General features: G+C 43.7%; 1 protein-coding gene and 1 long non-coding RNA gene across 3 annotated transcripts in view; one reads left to right on the plus strand and one right to left on the minus strand.

Annotated features, from left to right (window-relative positions):
* On the plus strand, nucleotides 1-1,521 carry LOC123729557 (uncharacterized). The gene is made up of 5 exons (XR_006761184.1): nucleotides 1-107; nucleotides 189-353; nucleotides 453-664; nucleotides 892-1,070; nucleotides 1,357-1,521. It is a non-coding gene; the product is annotated as an uncharacterized lncRNA (long non-coding RNA).
* me3 (malic enzyme 3, NADP(+)-dependent, mitochondrial) overlaps nucleotides 1,522-16,340 on the minus strand; it is a 27,605-nt gene continuing 12,786 nt past the window's right edge. For both annotated transcript variants that reach the window (XM_014164545.2, XM_014164546.2), the window contains exons 9-15: nucleotides 16,141-16,238; nucleotides 13,725-13,838; nucleotides 13,324-13,429; nucleotides 12,984-13,126; nucleotides 12,603-12,776; nucleotides 4,180-4,278; nucleotides 1,522-4,037 (exon numbers count right to left, since the gene is read on the minus strand). In XM_014164545.2, coding sequence (XP_014020020.1) covers nucleotides 3,876-4,037; nucleotides 4,180-4,278; nucleotides 12,603-12,776; nucleotides 12,984-13,126; nucleotides 13,324-13,429; nucleotides 13,725-13,838; nucleotides 16,141-16,238 — 896 coding nt within the window. In that variant the 3' untranslated portion in view covers nucleotides 1,522-3,875. The remainder of the gene's footprint in view (nucleotides 4,038-4,179; nucleotides 4,279-12,602; nucleotides 12,777-12,983; nucleotides 13,127-13,323; nucleotides 13,430-13,724; nucleotides 13,839-16,140; nucleotides 16,239-16,340) is intronic.

The raw sequence follows: 16,340 nt of genomic DNA on the forward strand, positions 1-16,340 counted from the left end.
CAGGCTGAGCAGTAGCTGATCCGGGAGAACAGAGGGTGGCAGCATTTAACCTGGGTGTTGCTGAGGCCACAAGGGAAAGGTCTGCCTCAAGACCCAGCAGGTTCTATGTGAGTCCCCGTGAATACTTCTATTTAATTTGATGTGTTTCTCCACTGAGATCTAGAGTAACTTCACGCCCTCCTCCCCAGGGCTTGTTCATCTTCTGGGGCCGCCCGCTGATGACCCCGCGGCTGCCCAAGCAGAGGCAGTACCTGCAGGAGCTTCTGGAGCAGGCTGACAGCAGATGGAGCAGACAGATACAGGACCTCATAGACCGCCTGGGACAGGTCCAGCTAGCAGCCGAGTGAGTGTGTGTAAGTGTAGTGGGTGAGGGGGAGCAAGTGCACAATTTCAGAGAGAGGTGTAAAGAAAGGGAATTCAGCAAGGGCCTATATATCCTCTTTGCTTTGCAGCTGGAGGAGCTCAGTAGGAAAGCACCTGGCAGGCAGCTGGCCTCGGAGGGTACCCCGTTTGTCCTGTACGACTGTGCCCCCAAGGCGATGGCGGAGCAGAGGGCCAGGGAGCTGTATCTGCACCAGCTCCACAGCACCAACCAGAGGAGGAGGGAGGCACAGCTCCACCGGGCCGCCGAGCACAGGAGAGAGACGGACAGGATCAACAGAAAGTGAGAGAAAGAGGGAGGGAAGGGAACAGGCTTTGGTAGAGGCTTTGAGAGGGGGTGGTACTTGTCTGCTACTTCCATTCAACGCAGTTTTGAAAATATCAGAACCCAGAACCAAATCGAGTAGGTGGCAAGCACACGCAAGATCTGGAGATGAATGACATAGCAATATACTAAAGAATGGTTATGGTTGATGGAGAGCGGCACCAATGATTGTTTCTCTCCCCTAGGATGATAACTGGCCGGATCCTTCGCCAAGATAGGCAAAGAATGATGAGGGTGGGGCTAGAGGAGGCGTGGGGGCAGAGCATGGAAGCGAAGAGACTCAGAACAGGATATATGCAATATAATGTGTATTATAAACTGGGTGGTTCAAGCCCTGAATGCTGATAGCAGTGGTAAACCAGAGGTATGACAAAACATTTCTTTTTACTGCTCTAATTACATCGGTAACCAGTTTTATAATAGCAATAAAGCACCTCGGGGGTTTGTGCTATATGGCCAATATTCCACGGCTGTATTCCAAGGGCTGTATCCAGGCACTCTGCATTGCGCGTAAGAACAGCCCTTAGCCACGGTTATTCAAGTGATCTTAGAATAATAAGGCCTATATAAATGTAAAGAGTTGCCCTTCTAGTTACTGTTCCTGTCTCTCAATGAATACGGCCTATATAGTGTTGTTCCTCTTGTTCCAGGGCTGGCTGTTGCCTGCTGATAGACCAGTGCTCGGGGCTGCAGCACTGTCTGCAGTTTAAGAGATGCTACAGTGGAGAAACCAACATGTGGAAGGAGACACGCTTCATCAGCAGTGTGTCCACAATGTGTTAATCATCAATAAAACAGTAGTTTTGCTAACAATATTCACTTAGTGCCTTTTTTATTCCCTTCAAAAACACATTTTTCCTTGAAAACCCCAAATAGAATTCCTTCTGTGGTGCATCACACTTAAGCAGAGCATAATATTCTCTGGGGGAAAATAAAATAGAACATTTACCATATCTGTCATTACCTTTAGCAAAAACACCTAAACAGAAACAGGCAACGCTTTATACAAAACTACACACATAAGATGCAACCCCTCCATTATTAAAAAAGCATACCCAAAGAGTCAATCACATATGTAATTATTATGGAGCTACACTTGCTCTCGAGAATCCAAGGCATTCTCAGCTATAAGCACTGCTTATTGGTGGGATCATGTGAACTATGTTTTAATGTTTAGAAACATCAATAATCAGCGTTGCGATACGGTTTTTGAAACATATGGAACTTATCTTTCATATTAGCGAGTAAGAATCGCTCAAATAAAACATTAACTTACTGAGCAGGGTTGCAGACATCCATACAACTGTATGACTACAGTTGACGAATTACACCTCTCCAGTTATGCTTACACAGGTGTTCGAGCACAATAGATAGCTAATAAGCACAGGTCGCCTCAGTCTTCTGTAAACAAGCGCTGCAACATGGAGATATGGCCGTGTGGGAACACCAACCCTATAAAAGGTACGTAGTAATTTAACCTTTTGGTTTTAGAAAAACATTTTTGCTGATATGAAAGCTACTTTCCTTATGTTTCCAAAATCATACCGCAAGCGATTTGTGTTAACGTTCAGAACAAGCTCTTAACAAAACTCCCCCGGCCAGAAGTTACCGTCATGAATAAATGCTAAAGGTAGTTAGCATCTATGAATGGGCTAGTGATAGACTAGTGCTTATTAAAGCTTCCTCTGTACACAAACGTCGGGCACCTCACAAACCTGAAGTCCCTTGAGGCTCAGTTGGTAGAGCCCGGCGCTTGCAACGCTAGGGTCGTGGGTTCAATTCCGACGAGTACGAAGAAAATATAAAATTGCACTCACTACTGTAAGTCGCTCTGGATAAGAGTGTCTGCGAAATTACTCAAATGTAAAAGTCAGTTCCTAATGGTAATGATGTCAGTGATAAAAATGTAGCTAGTCATCGCGTTAAAAATCTGACACGCATCAACAGGGAATCTGTGACAAAGTCTAGAATAAAAATACAAGATGAGCAAATTCTATAGGTTATCGAACTGGTCCTCTTGTAACCCAGGCTTTGGCAGGAGCGTAGCCTAAAGTATGAAGTGACAACAGGGAGCAAGAAGTTGTCAGTTAATAATATTTGAGTTGTGCTTTAAAATCAATGATACTGCAGTGTGAACCAGCTTGTACATATCATTCTTTGCTAATATCTGATAGAATCCTCCAACTAAAGACTAGAATCTGCAGGATATTACATGTGAGGTCAGGAGGTCAAACAGAGGCCGGCACTATGAGGGTTTGCCTTTATGTCCTTTTATCTAGACTAATTTAAACAATGGACAGGTAAAGGCGATATGGGATTCACCCATCCACTTTTCCAAGTGAAGGAAGCAAGGTAAAACTATTGAGATGCCTACAATAGATGACAGAGACCTTTCGGGAATATGCCATTTCTTCCCAAGTTAGCCTATAAGTTCTTAAAGCTAGTCCAAACATGCTCAACGGAGTGTGTTATTAGGGGTTTGGTGACACAGAACAGTCTGTCTCCAGATTCTGTATCAATCACAAATAAATAATCTCAAAATAGAATATAGAAACATAGAAATAGAATGTATAGAACAGATAGGGTTCCCTCAAGTTACACATGAAACGTTGTGGCACTAACCTGGCAATTCGATTATATGGACGCATATAGAGATATGGTAAACAAAGCAATTACAAAAGTCAAGGGGGACATCAAATGAAATGACTGAACCTTCAAAAAATACCCCTTAAATTATATTTTTGCTGGTTAACCATTTGTAATCTCCTACAGATGTACATCCTATGTATTACATTCTATGGGTACTGGGGAGTGTCTAGAGGCAAAGGAGTGTCTAACTACAGAAGGCGTTGGGCGCGTTCCTCTGCCCAGGCGTTGCGGACACATGCCAGATCTTACAACGCCTGGATAGGTATTTTATGTATGAGTTAACCTCATATGTTATAGCAATCTGGTGCCGGAAGGCACTGTCGATGCCGTGGAATGGAACCATTGGTTGATGCATGCAACGTCTGAGCTGGGGAACGCGACTGTTGAGTGATGATTGGTGAAATAATGCGAAATCTGGAGAGGAGAGGCGGCAGCGCATGTCTGATATGTGTAGCTCCCTTGTGCTGTACTGAGGGATCGAACATGGGGATAGAAAGAGGTGGCTGATGGGAGATGGAGTTCACACATCCTGGACTTTCATGGCGTCCTGGGGCCAGTCGTAGGTGTCCTGGACGAAGGAGTCGTAGTCGGGGCTGTAGACATGGGAGAGCACAAACGCCTCCTTGTCCTTGGGCTCCGGGTAAAGGGAGGCAATTTTGTGTCTGTACGCATAGTCAACCACCTGAGAGATGGGTAGAAATATCAATTAGTTACACAGAGCACTGATGTATTGACATGGAGAAAGTGTCTTTCTCTGCAGTAACAAATCTGTGTGGATGTAATGCTGGTATTGATGGTTTTGTGGGGTGGTGTCAGTCTCTAACCTTAACTGCGATCTTAAAGGACACTTCTCTGATGCTGTTGAGTGGAGGGTAGAGTCTTCCCTCGGCCAGGTGCTCCTCTGTTACCATGTCAGCTATCGCCTGAGAGAAACAGGAAATGAAAAAGAGAAGTAAAGAAATGGAGGGCTCTATGCTCTAATACTTTGGATTTGAAATTATACAATGACTGAGGTTAAAGTGCAGACTGTTTCTAAACACTTCTACATTAATGTGGATGCTACCATGATTATGGATAATCCTGAATGAATCATGAATAATCATGAGTGAGAAAGTTAGACACACATATCATGCCCCCAAGATGCTAACTTCTTTCCATTACAATAACAGGGGAGGTTCGCATTTTGGGGGGGGGGTATGATATTTATGCCTCCAACTCATTCATCATTATTCACGATTCATTCAGAATAATTCGTAATCACCGTAGCATCCACATTAATGTAGAAGTGTTTAGAAACATATTACATTCTTATTTACAATAAAAGTGACTCCAACATTTACCATTCATTTCTATTGCGCAAAGAATTTGTTAAGTTACGTCTTATTCTAAAATTGATGTATTTTTTTCCACTCATCAATCTACACACAATACCCCATAATGACAAAGCAAAAACAGGTTCGTTGTCCTGTTGGAAGGTGAACCATTGCCCCAATCTGAGGTTTCTCCATTGCTTGTGTTTCTTGGCCCAAGAAAGACTCTTCTTCTAATTGGTGTACTTTAGTAGAATCTTGCTTCTCATGGTCTAAGAGTCCTTTTTTGCCTTTTGGCAAACTCCAAGCGGGTTGTCGAGTGCCTTTTACTGAGGAGGAGCTTCCGTCAGGCCACTCTACCATCAAGACCTGATTGGTGGAGTGCTGCAGAGATGGTTGTCCTTCTGGAAGTTTCTCCCATCTCCACAGAGGAACTCTGGAGCTCTGTCAGAGTGACCATCGGGTTCACCTCGCTCATCAACTCATCCTTGACCGCTGGCTACGTCCCTTCCGTCTTCAAGAGAGCAAGAGTTGCACCCCTTCTGAAAAAACCTACACTCGATCCCTCCGATGTCAACAACTACAGACCAGTATCCCTTCTTTCTTTTCTCTCCAAAACTCTTGAACGTGCCGTCCTTGGCCAGCTCTCCTGCTATCTCTCTCAGAATGACCTTCTTGATCCTAATCAGTCAGGTTTCAAGACTGGGCATTCAACTGAGACTGCTCTTCTCTGTGTCACGGAGGCTCTCCACACTGCTAAAGCTAACTCTCTCTCCTCTGCTCTCATACTTCTAGACCTATCTGCTGCCTTTAATACTGTGAACCATCAGATCCTCCTCTCCACCCTCTCCGAGTTGGGCATCTCCGGCGCGGCCCACGCTTGGATTGCGTCCTACCTGACAGGTCGCTCCTACCAGGTGGCGTGGCGAGAATCTGTCTCCGCACCATGCGCTCTCACCACTGGTGTCCCCCAGGGCTCTGTTCTAGGCCCTCTCCTATTCTCGCTATACACCAAGTCACTTGGCTCTGTCATATCCTCACATGGTCTCTCCTATCATTGCTATGCAGACGACACACAATTAATCTTCTCCTTTCCCCCTTCTGATAACCAGGCGGCGAATCGCATCTCTACATGTCTGTCAGACATATCAGTGTGGATGACGGATCACCAGCTCAAGCTGAACCTCGGCAAGACGGAGCTGCTCTTCCTCCCGGGGAAGGACTGCCCGTTCCATGATCTCGCCATCACGGTTGACAACTCCCTTGTGTCCTCCTCCCAGAGTGCTAAGAACCTTGGCGTGATCCTGGACAACACCCTGTCGTTCTCCACTAACATCAAGGCGATGACCCGATCCTGTAGGTTCATGCTCTACAACATTCGCAGAGTACGACCCTGCCTCACACAGGAAGCGGCGCATGTCCTAATCCAGGCACTTGTCATCTCCCGTCTGGATTACTGCAACTCGCTGTTGGCTGGGCTCCCTGCCTGTGCCATTAAACCCCTACAACTCATCCAGAACGCCGCAGCCCGTCTGGTGTTCAACCTTCCCAAGTTCTCTCACGTCACCCCGCTCCTCCGCTCTCTCCACTGGCTTCCAGTTGAAGCTCGCATCCGCTACAAGACCATGGTGATTGCCTACGGAGCTGTGAAGGGAACGGCACCTCCATACCTTCAGGCTCTGATCAGGCCCTACACCCAAACAAGGGCACTGCGTTCATCCACCACTGGCCTGCTGGCCCCCCTACCTCTGAGGAAGCACAGTTCCCGCTCAGCCCAGTCAAAACTGTTCGCTGCTCTGGCACCCCAATGGTGGAACAAGCTCCGCCAGGACAGCGGAGTCAATCACCACCTTCCGGAGACACCTGAAACCCCACCTCTTTAAGGAATACCTAGGATAGGATAAAGTAATCCTTCTAAACCCCCCCCCCTTAAAATATTTAGATGCACTATTGTAAAGTGGTTGTTCCACTGGATATCATAAGGTGAATGCACCATTTTGTAAGTCGCTCTGGATAAGAGCGTCTGCTAAATGACTTAAATGTAAAATGTAATGTAATGTTCTTGCTCACCTCCCTGACCAAGGCCCTTTTCCCCCGATTGCTCAGTTTGGTCGGGTGGCCAGCTCTAGGAAGTATTTCTTAGTAAAAGTTTGGAACCATCTCCCGACTTAAACTCTAAAGATATCTCTTACATCAATAAGAGTCAATTATTAAGACCTCAGTCTCATTCTGAACGTCGCATACTCGTTTATCTCCAAGAACCCTAGCCCTTATTGATGAATCAGCAATACACAAATTGGCTTAATTATTTATTTACTAACTGACTAAATAATAACAGAATACACACACACTTACATGAGATTAAAGTCCATAGTGGATTGACATGATATGACATCTTGTTACATAATGGAAAGGGGGTGGGGAAAGATAGAGGGGGAGAGACAAAGAGTCAACTTATCGTACATGTCACATGCCCCGAATACAACAAGTGTAGACCTTACCGTGAAATGCATACTTACAAGCCCTTAACCAACAGTGCAGTTCAAGAAGAGTTAAAATATTTACCAAATAAACTAAAGTAAAAAATAATAAAAAGTAACAATAAAAATATCAATAATGAGGCTATACCGGTTCCGAGTTAGTGTGCGGTGGTACAGATTAGTTGAGGTTAGAGGTCGACCGATTAATCGGAATGGCCGATTAGGGCCGATTTCGAGTTTTCATAACTATCGGTAATCGGCATTTTTTGACACCGATTATGGCCGATTACATTGCACTCCACGAGGAGACTGCGTGGCAGGCTAACTACCTATTACGCGTGTGCAGCAAGGAGCCAAGGTAAGTTGCTAGCTAGCATTGAACTTATCTTATAAAAAACAAATCAATCTTAACATAATCACTAGTTAGCTACACATGGTTGATAATATTACTTGTTTATCTAGCTTGTCCTGCGTTGCATATAATCGATGCGGTGCCTGTTAATTTATCATCGAATCACAGCCTACTTCGCCAAACGGGTGATGATTTAACGAGCGCATTCATGAAAAAAGCACTGTCGTTGCACCAATGTGTACCTAACCATAAACATCAATGCCTTTCATAAAATCATTACTCAAGTATATATTTTTTAAAACCTGCATATTTAGTTAATATTGCCTGCTAACATGAATTTCTTTTAGCTAGGGAAATTGTGTCACATCTCTTGCGTTCTGTGCAAGCAGAGTCAGGGTATTGCAGCAGTTTGGGCTGCCTGGCTCGTTGCGAACTGTGTGAAGACCATTTCTTCCTAACAAAGACCATAATTAATTTGCCAGAATTGTACATAATTATGACATAACATTGAAGGTTGTGCAATGTAACAGCAATATTTAGACTTAGGGATGCCACCCGTTAGATAAAATACGGAACGGTTCCGTATTTCACTGAAAGAATAAACATTTTGTTTTAGAAATGATAGGTCATTAATATGGTCAAATCCAGAAACTAAGGCTAGTATTTCTGTGTGTTATTATATTATAATTAAGTCTATGATTTGATAGAGCAGTCTGACTGGGCGGTGGTAGGCAGTATCAGGCTCGTAAGCATTCATTCAAACCGCACTTTCCTGCATTTGCCAGCAGCTCTTCGCTGTGCTTCAAGCATTGTGCTGTTTATGACTTCAAGCCTATCATCTCCCGAGATTAGGCTGGCAATACTAAAGTGCCTATAACAACATCCAATAGTCAAAGGTATATGAAATACAAATGGTATAGAGAGAAATAGTCCTATAATTACTATAATAACTACAACCTAAAACTTCTTACTTGGGAATATTGAAGACTCATGTTAAAAGCAACCACCAGCTTTCTCATGTTCTCAGCAAGGAACTTAAACGTTAGCTTTTTTACATGGAAAATATTGCACTTTTACTCTCTTCTCCAACACTTTGTTTTTGCATTATTTAAACCAAATTGAACATGTTTCATAAATTGATTTTATTGATGTATTATATTAGGTTAAAATAAAACTGTTCGGTATTGTTGTAATTGTCATTATTGTCATAAGAAAAATCGGACGATTAATCGGTATCGGCGTTGAAAAATTATAAAATCGATCGACCTCTACTTGAGGTAATTTGTACATGTAGGTAGGGGGTGAAGTGACTATGCATAGATAATAAACAGCGAGTAGCAGCAATGTACAAAACAAATGGAGGGGGGGTGTCAATGTAAATAGTCCGGTGGTCATTTGTTTAATTGTTTTGGGGATAGAAGCTGTTAAGGAGCCTTTTGGACCTAGACTTGGCACTCTGGTACCGCTCGCCGTGCGGTAGCAGGTAGAACAGTCTATGACTAGGGTGACTGGAGTCTCTGACAATTTTATGGGCTTTCCTCTGACACCGCCTATTATATAGGTCCTGGATGGCAGGAAGCTTGGCCCCAGTGATGTACTGGGCCGTATGCACTACCCTCTGTAGCGCCTTGCAGTCAGATACCGAGCAGTTGCCATACCATGCGGTGATGTACCCGGTCAGGATGCTCTTGATGGTGCAGCTGTAGAACTTTTTGAGGATCTGAGGACCTATGCCAAATCTTTTTAGTCTCCTGAGGGGGAAAAGGTTTTGTCGTGCCCTCTTCATGACTGTTTGGTGTGTTTGGACCATGATAGATCGTTGGTGATGTGGACACCAAGGAACTTGAAACTCTCGACCCGCTCCACTACAGCCCCGTCGACGTTAATGGGGGCCTGTTTGGCCTGCCTTTTCCTGTAGTCCACGATCAGCTCCTTTGTCTTGCTCACATTGAGGGAGAGATTGTTGTCCTGGCACCACCCTGCCAGTTCTGACTTCCTCCCTATAGGCTGTCTCATCGTTGTGTCGTCAGCAGACTTAATAATGGTGTTGGAGTTGTATTTGGCCACACAGTCGTGGGTGAACAGGGAGTACAGGAAGGGACTAAGTACACACCAGCGTGGCAGATATGTTGTTGCCTTACCACCTGGGGGCGTAAAGGTAGGCAGGAATCAGGAGGATATAATTATGGTCAGATTTGAATGCCCTGTTGGTAGGATAATCTTAAATCGTAGGTCATCAATTTATTTTCCAATGATTGCACATTAGCCAATAAAATGGTTTGAAGTGGGAGTTTACTCGCTTGCCTACGAATTCTCAGAAGGCAGTCTGACCTCCGCCCCCTTTTCCTCTGTCTTTTCTTCACGCAAATGATGTGGATTTGGGCCTGTTCCCGAGAAAGCAGTATAACCTCGTTAAAGGAAAAAGCTTCTTCCAGTTTGAGGTGAGTAATTGCTGTTCTGATGTCCAGAAGTTATTTTCGGTCATAAGAGACGGTAGCAGCAACATTATGTACAAAATATGTACAAAAAAATAAGTTACAAACAACGCAAAAAAACGAACAAAATAGCACAGTTGGTTTTGAGCATGTAAAACGTCAGCCATCCTCTTCAGCGCCATCTTACTAGATACATTTGGAAACTACGCTCACAGTAACCAGATTACTTAGCACCCTAACACCCGCTCATTCGGATTAGGAATGCAATATATATATTTACGCGTAGCTGTCTCTCTGTCGTCGTCTCTGTTGAAACCAATCAATCCGTCTATGGGTAGTGGCTCGATGTAAGGCTCTGGTTGTCCACCAGAGGTCACAATGTCTTTCTTAGTTGTAGAGCTTCTCAGGTCTTGGAGTGTTCATTAGAATAGATACTTCAGACGTACCAACAGTTGTCTCAGAGGGGATTGTCTTCCTTCCCACCTCGTGTCTTTTAGTCTAAGTTCTAGGACCACTTTTTACATGCACAGCTGCAGACAGTGAACGTTTCTGGTCATCATCTTCTGTAGAGATAGAGAGCTTCAGGGCTTCTAACCACTTCGTAACGTTCCGCTCACGCTGTACGTCGGCTGGTCTGTAGAGTTTAAACCTTTTTCAGCCGCTCAGCCGCGTAGCCACCGCTCCACGCTGCCTAGTCTGAGTATAAAGTTTCTAACCATTACTACGTGTACCCAACGCTCCACACTTTCTGGTCTGGTTTTCATAGGTTCCAACCATTTCGTAACATATAGTTCATGCTGTCTGTCACACTGGTCTGTATGTTAATTCTTAGCGAGTCCTTTTAAGCAATCTAGCCAAAGGGGGCGTTCCATCATGCTGGCACGAACTCTGAGCTCACTGGGGAATGGCTACTGACTGGGCACAAGTTCAGATTAAAAACAATTCTCATTTAGATGGCTAAAATCACAATGCTATCTTCACAAAAGTATTCTCATATTTCATCATATAATATTTACAACATTTAGATGTAAACCTGATACATAGGATGTGTACACTTTCAGAGTTACCGTTACCTTGATATACCATCCTTAATGACATCACAAAATAATAAACAATGTGACAGGATTATTCTTTAGACCCCCCCCCCCCCCAACCTTAACATTTGGACATCAGAAATGAATATTTTGACGTTAACAGTTTTTAGGCGGGCCACACTCTCTCTAGACAAAGCATTCCTTTGGTGGATACCGAAAGGCAGAGCGGAAAAGTTCCCTTCTGCTTAAATTTACAACTCAGTGTTAAGGTGTCAAGACCGGCACAGACCCCCTCCCCCTCTTCTGTGGGAGGGAAGGGGTGTCTGGCTATCTTCAGACATTTGCCTAGCTGATGAGTCCTTTGATCCACTGTCAGGAGAGTCATGACAGTGTTTAGATTGACAAATAAGGCTGTAACGTAACAAAATATGGAAAAAGGGTCTGAATACTTTCCAAATGCACTGTATATTCAAAGAGTGCCTATATGCTGCAGGAGTGGTCCTTGAGTTGCCTTTCCTCCCACAGTCACGTTTCCATAAAATCCCTGCTTCACTCCTCCCGCAGCCACTGGATAGGCATATAATGCCAATATACTATGGTCTAATTTACTTTCACTTGCCCACTGTAACCTACAGGTTATGGGTTACTAAATCTAGTGGGCTGCTAAAAGTTTAGTATGGGCTGCAAAATAGTGGTGTTGTACAAATTTGGAGGGCAGCTCAACACACTCATAGCTCCAGGATCCAGGATCCCAAGATAATTAGCATGCAGTCGTTAGTTGCCATGAGGGGGAACTACTGTTAGTTAAGCACCATGGATAAGGTCATTAGTTGAAATTACGCACCAAATTTTTGTTCCCCCCTATTCTGAATGTCCCTTTCATCATTTAGGCCTCACTGTTAGACTTTCTAAGCTACTGTAGGCTATACAAGGTATTCGCCTAGGCTACGCAGCAGAACGTTGCAGTGAATTCGGAGGGCAGATTGACAGGGAGTCCTAGGTCTCTTCGCAGTCAGTGACAAAAGTTTCTTAATTTGGTTGTGCTCATAACGCATCATGACCATTTTAATAAAGTATATGCCTATAAGTTTGAAGTAGCCAGGGGGAAACTTGGTGTGTGTGTATGTGCACAGTGACGCCGGTTATATGTGCATGTGCGCCAAACCTTGTCTCCAAAGGGCCACAGTCTGTGACTCACAGCACTGGCCTTTACCCGCTGCACTGTCTGCAGTGGTGTGTGTAAGAGAGATTTCTCATTCACTTAGCATTTTGGATGCGTCTCCCTGCACACTGTAATAGTGCACTTTAACCACATATTTAGAAATCACCCAGTTTTCGTAACCACATAAATATTTCTACTTTCATTTTTCCTACGACACAAAGTAAATTGGAAAAATAATATAAAATATATATATTTTACAAGGTAGAAAAATTAGAAATTGAAACCGTTAAAAATGTTCTATTTTACGAGTGGACAGAAAAATGTTGAAAGTGAAACTAATATTATATTATTCAACTTGAACAATAGTATTAGATCATTGGATTGATAAGCATTACATGCACTCCTTACCTCTACTGTTTGAGATTGTGTGTACGTCTTTCGTTGAAAATGTCAAATTAAAAGACAAACAGTTACCTCGGCTGTGGTGAGGAAGATGTCGTCAGAGATTTGGCGCACCCCGCAGGCGATGACCCCCAATGCCACGCCAGGGAATACGTAGGCGTTGTTCCCCTGACCAGGGATGAAGGAGCGCCCGTCAGCCAGGGTCACCTTATTAAAGGGGCTGCCACTGGCAAAGATGCTCCGCCCCTGGGAGAGAGGGAGAAAATGAGAAAGAGAGCGAGCGAGAAAGTGAGAGAGAGAGCAAAAGAAAGACCATGAGAGAGCCTTAACTATTTCAGATCATTCCATTTCTATGACAGCAAGGATATTTAGTAAGCGTACATTGATTGGCACTCAAACAATGGAACAGTGAGTGAATGTCTATTCTCAAGGTTAGGGTCAGAGTTTCAGTACCTTGGTGAGTTGGTAGCACTGTTCAGCGGTGCACTCTGCCTTGCTGGTGGGGTTACTCAGGGCGAAGATGATGGGCCTCTCGTTGAAGGACGCCATGTCCTTGATGATCTTCTCAGTAAACGCCCCTCCGATGGCCGCCACTCCTGCACACAGGAAATAAAAATAAATAAAAAATAAGAGTACTGAGTGTGAGAACAAAACACACATCTTCCTGAGATGCTCTGCAATGTTGAGTTTCTGTCCAGTGTCCATTTCTGGTCTGTTTCTAAAGAAACATTCTGTACATGACAGATGAGCCTTAGTTACACTGGTGAGACAATACGTGATCATGGTGACTGACCGATGAGGGCGGTGGGCTTGATGGTGTGCACCACCTCCTCCAGGGTCTTGATGTGGGCGTGGTCGTGGGCAAACTCCTCCTTCTCATGGTTCAGGTTTCCTCTGCCCTGTGGGTCACACCATGGTAACGTCAGTCAGTCTGACATACAACTGGATACAGTTCAGGAGGCCGTAACGTTCTGAACGTTGCCCATAGAACTGACTGATATTATTCCCCATTCTACATGACAGTGCAGCATAACTGATCTACATGATCTTTCTATCTGAAAGTTCTGTAACATTGCATCCTACTGAACATGACCAATGTCTTGGTGGACAGCTCAGAAGGCTGATTAGATCAGCGTTTTGAAGCTATTCAAGTGTATTAGGACGTTAGCTATGATAATATGGTATTTCTGTTACCTTGACGATGAGGCCCCTGGAGTCGACCATCCAGATCTTCTTTGCGGCTTCCGTGGCCGACACCCCCTCCTTTGCCATGGCCATGATTAGCAAGTGGGCAATGCCCAGTGCAGCCTGGGTAATAAAAAAAAAAAGCAGTGGTAAAGTCCTTAAATAAAAAATACTTAACTTCTCCTTAAGTCGATTTTGGGGGTATTTATATTTGACAACTTTTACTTCACTACATTCCTAAAGAAAATAATGTCCTTTTAACTCCATACATTTTCCCTGATACCCAAAAGTACAGTGCCTTGCGAAAGTATTCGGCCCCCTTGAACTTTGAACTTTTGCCACATTTCAGGCTTCAAACATAAAGATATAAAACTGTAATTTTTTGTGAAGAATCAACAACAAGTTGGACACAATCATGAAGTGGAACGAAATTTATTGGATATTTAAAACTTTTTGAACAAATAAACTGAAAAATTGGGCGTGCAAAATTATTCAGCCCCCTTAAGTTAATACTTTGTAGCGCCACCTTTTGCTGCGATTACAGCTGTAAGTCGCTTGGGGTATGTCTCTCAGTTTTGCACATCGAGAGACTGAAATTTTTGCCCATTCCTCCTTGCAAAACAGCTCGAGCTCAGTGAGGTTGGATGGAGAGCGTTTGTGAACAGCAGTTTTCAGTTCTTTCCACAGATTCTCGATTGGATTCAGGTCTGGACTTTGACTTGGCCATTCTAACACCTGGATATGTTTATTTGTGAACCATTCCATTGTAGATTTTGCTTTATGTTTTGGATCATTGTCTTGTTGGAAGACAAATCTCCGTCCCAGTCTCAGGTCTTTTGCAGACTCCATCAGGGTTTCTTCCAGAATGGTCCTGTATTTGGCTCCATCCATCTTCCCATCAATTTTAACCATCTTCCCTGCCCCTGCTGAAGAAAAGCAGGCCCAAACCATGATGCTGCCACCACCATGTTTGACAGTGGGGATGGTGTGTTCAGGGTGATGAGCTGTGTTGCTTTTACGCCAAACATAACGTTTTGCATTGTTGCCAAAAAGTTCGATTTTGGTTTCATCTGACCAGAGCACCTTCTTCCACATGTTTGGTGTGTCTCCCAGGTGGCTAGTGGCAAACTTTAAACAACACTTTTTATGGATATCTTTAAGAAATGGCTTTCTTCTTGCCACTCTTCCATAAAGGCCAGATTTGTGCAGTATACGACTGATTGTTGTCCTATGGACAGAGTCTCCCACCTCAGCTGTAGATCTCTGCAGTTCATCCAGAGTGATCATGGGCCTCTTGGCTGCATCTCTGATCAGTCTTCTCCTTGTATGAGCTGAAAGTTTAGAGGGACGGCCGGGTCTTCGTAGATTTGCAGTGGTCTGATACTCCTTCCATTTCAATATTATCGCTTGCACAGTGCTCCTTGGGATGTTTAAAGCTTGGGATTTTTTTTTGTATCCAAATCCGGCTTTAAACTTCACCACAACAGTATCTCGGACCTGCCTGGTGTGTTCCTTGTTCTTCATAATGCTCTCTGCGCTTTAAACGGACCTCTGAGACTATCACAGAGCAGGTGCATTTATACGGAGACTTGATTACAAACAGGTGGATTCTATTAGTCATTTAGGTCAACATTGGATCATTCAGAGATCCTCATTGAACTTCTGGAGAGAGTTTGCTGCACAAAGTAAAGGGGCTGAATAATTGTGCACGGCCAATTTTTCAGTCTTTTTATTTGTTAAAAAAGTTTGAAATATCCAATAAATTTCGTTCCACTTCATAATTGTGTCCCACTTGTTGTTGATTCTTCACAAAAAATTACAGTTTTATATCTTTATGTTTGAAGCCTGAAATGTGGCAAAAGGTCAAAGTTCAAGGGGGCCGAATACTTTCGCAAGGCACTGTACTTCTTACATTTGTACTACTTAACAGGACATAAAAAATTGTCAAATTCACACACTTATCAAGAGAAATCCCTGGTCAGCCTCTGATCTGGCAGACTCACTAAACACACGCTTCGTTTGTACATGATGTCTGAGTGTTGGAGTGTGCCCCTGGCTATTAGTAAAAAAAATATTTTTGTAAAAATTATGCCATCTGGTCTGCTTAACCTAAGGAATCTGAAATAACATACTTTTGATACTTGCAAAAATATTTTTGCAATTACATTTACTTTTGAGTCATTTTCTATTAAGGCATCTTTACTTTTACTCAAATATGACATCATTGTAAAAAAGACAGTTCCATGATGCATCCTGCTACTAAGCAATCTACCCAATCACTGCCATGCAACATGATGATTTTCAAGCCATTTCATCTGCATTCTTGTGTTATCTTTCAAGGCTCGATTAAAGAGAGTGAGGTTTCCAAAAATCAACATGTTTTGGAGTTTATAATGAACACAGATCAGCACGTTTGTCCTCTTACCTCCCCGGCCCCCTGGAACACAAAGGTGTGGTCTGACAGTTTGTTCTTGGTGATTTTCAGAGCAGCCAACACCCCAGCTACTGCTACTGAGGCTGTGCCTGGGAGAGAGTGAGTGAGACAGGGAGAGAAAGAGACGAGCACAGGAGAAATAAGAGAGAGGGTGAGAAACACAAGGGATGGGTTATACGGTTGTTCTCAGA

This window comes from Salmo salar, chromosome ssa21 (assembly GCF_905237065.1).
Source record: "Salmo salar chromosome ssa21, Ssal_v3.1, whole genome shotgun sequence".
Taxonomy (NCBI): domain Eukaryota; kingdom Metazoa; phylum Chordata; class Actinopteri; order Salmoniformes; family Salmonidae; genus Salmo; species Salmo salar.